A 776-nucleotide genomic window follows, 5' to 3' on the forward strand; every position below is an offset into this window, starting at 1 on the left:
TTTCACGTGCAGTGTACAAGCAACGCTCTTCCAAAGATCCGTCGGACACTGAGAGGAATTCTTCAGCGGTAAATTGAGGCCTGATATAAGAACAGATCTGTAAAGAATAATAAACTAATAATATCTAGACATGTGTTGAGAAAAATGGTGAAATGTGACAAAAATTGAAACGCACCCTTTGTCCTTCCTCTCGGCGACGGCAACATGTGCGTTGAGGTCTGCCTGTGCGGAACAAGCGCGGAACAGCGTGGTGGGCCGGTTGTTGAGCTGGCTGCAGTACGTTAGCCCTGCGCACCCCAACGAGCAAGGCGCCTCCACTGCAACACAAGTAGTCACACTCATTATACACTGAACAATTTCTAGTAGAACTGTTTAAAAACAAAACATACTAGTTGGCAACTTTGCATAATGTCGTAGTCACAAATAAAACAAAAGGTTACCTTCTTCAATGCATTCAATGAGTTTCATCTCCTGCGGGTCGACGAGGCAGTCGCTATAAAACTTCTGTCCATTGGTCGGCCATCCGATGTTGTACGTCTCAAAACATAGTTTCTTGCAATTTATCGTCACCGCCTATAATAAAAAAAATAAAAATGACATACCAATAATACTCGATATAGTGATAATCAAAATCTCTCTATTTCGTAACATAACATAAGATAAAATAAACACCCTAGTAATTTCACACCTTTTCACAGCAATGCAGCTTAGCAGCGTCATATGGTACGAAGTTCTTTGTGTTAAGTGGGGCATCCTTTCTCAGGAAGCACTGCCAC

At 42.0% G+C, this 776-nt stretch overlaps 1 protein-coding gene across 1 annotated transcript; it reads right to left on the bottom strand.

The window, feature by feature from the left end:
• Positions 1–6: 6 nt before the first annotated feature.
• LOC106106163 (reversion-inducing cysteine-rich protein with Kazal motifs-like) lies at positions 7–770 on the bottom strand (the record flags this gene model as incomplete). Its single annotated transcript, XM_013286709.1, has 4 exons — positions 689–770; positions 441–573; positions 176–317; positions 7–97 (listed from the first exon to the last, which is right to left on the bottom strand). Coding segments are annotated over exons 2-4 (261 nt in total), but the record flags the coding sequence as incomplete, so codon positions are not given.
• Between the last annotated feature and the right edge of the window lie 6 nt (positions 771–776).

The sequence above is a fragment of the Papilio polytes genome, unplaced genomic scaffold (assembly GCF_000836215.1).
Source record: "Papilio polytes unplaced genomic scaffold, Ppol_1.0 DF822300.1, whole genome shotgun sequence".
In the NCBI taxonomy this organism is placed as follows: domain Eukaryota; kingdom Metazoa; phylum Arthropoda; class Insecta; order Lepidoptera; family Papilionidae; genus Papilio; species Papilio polytes.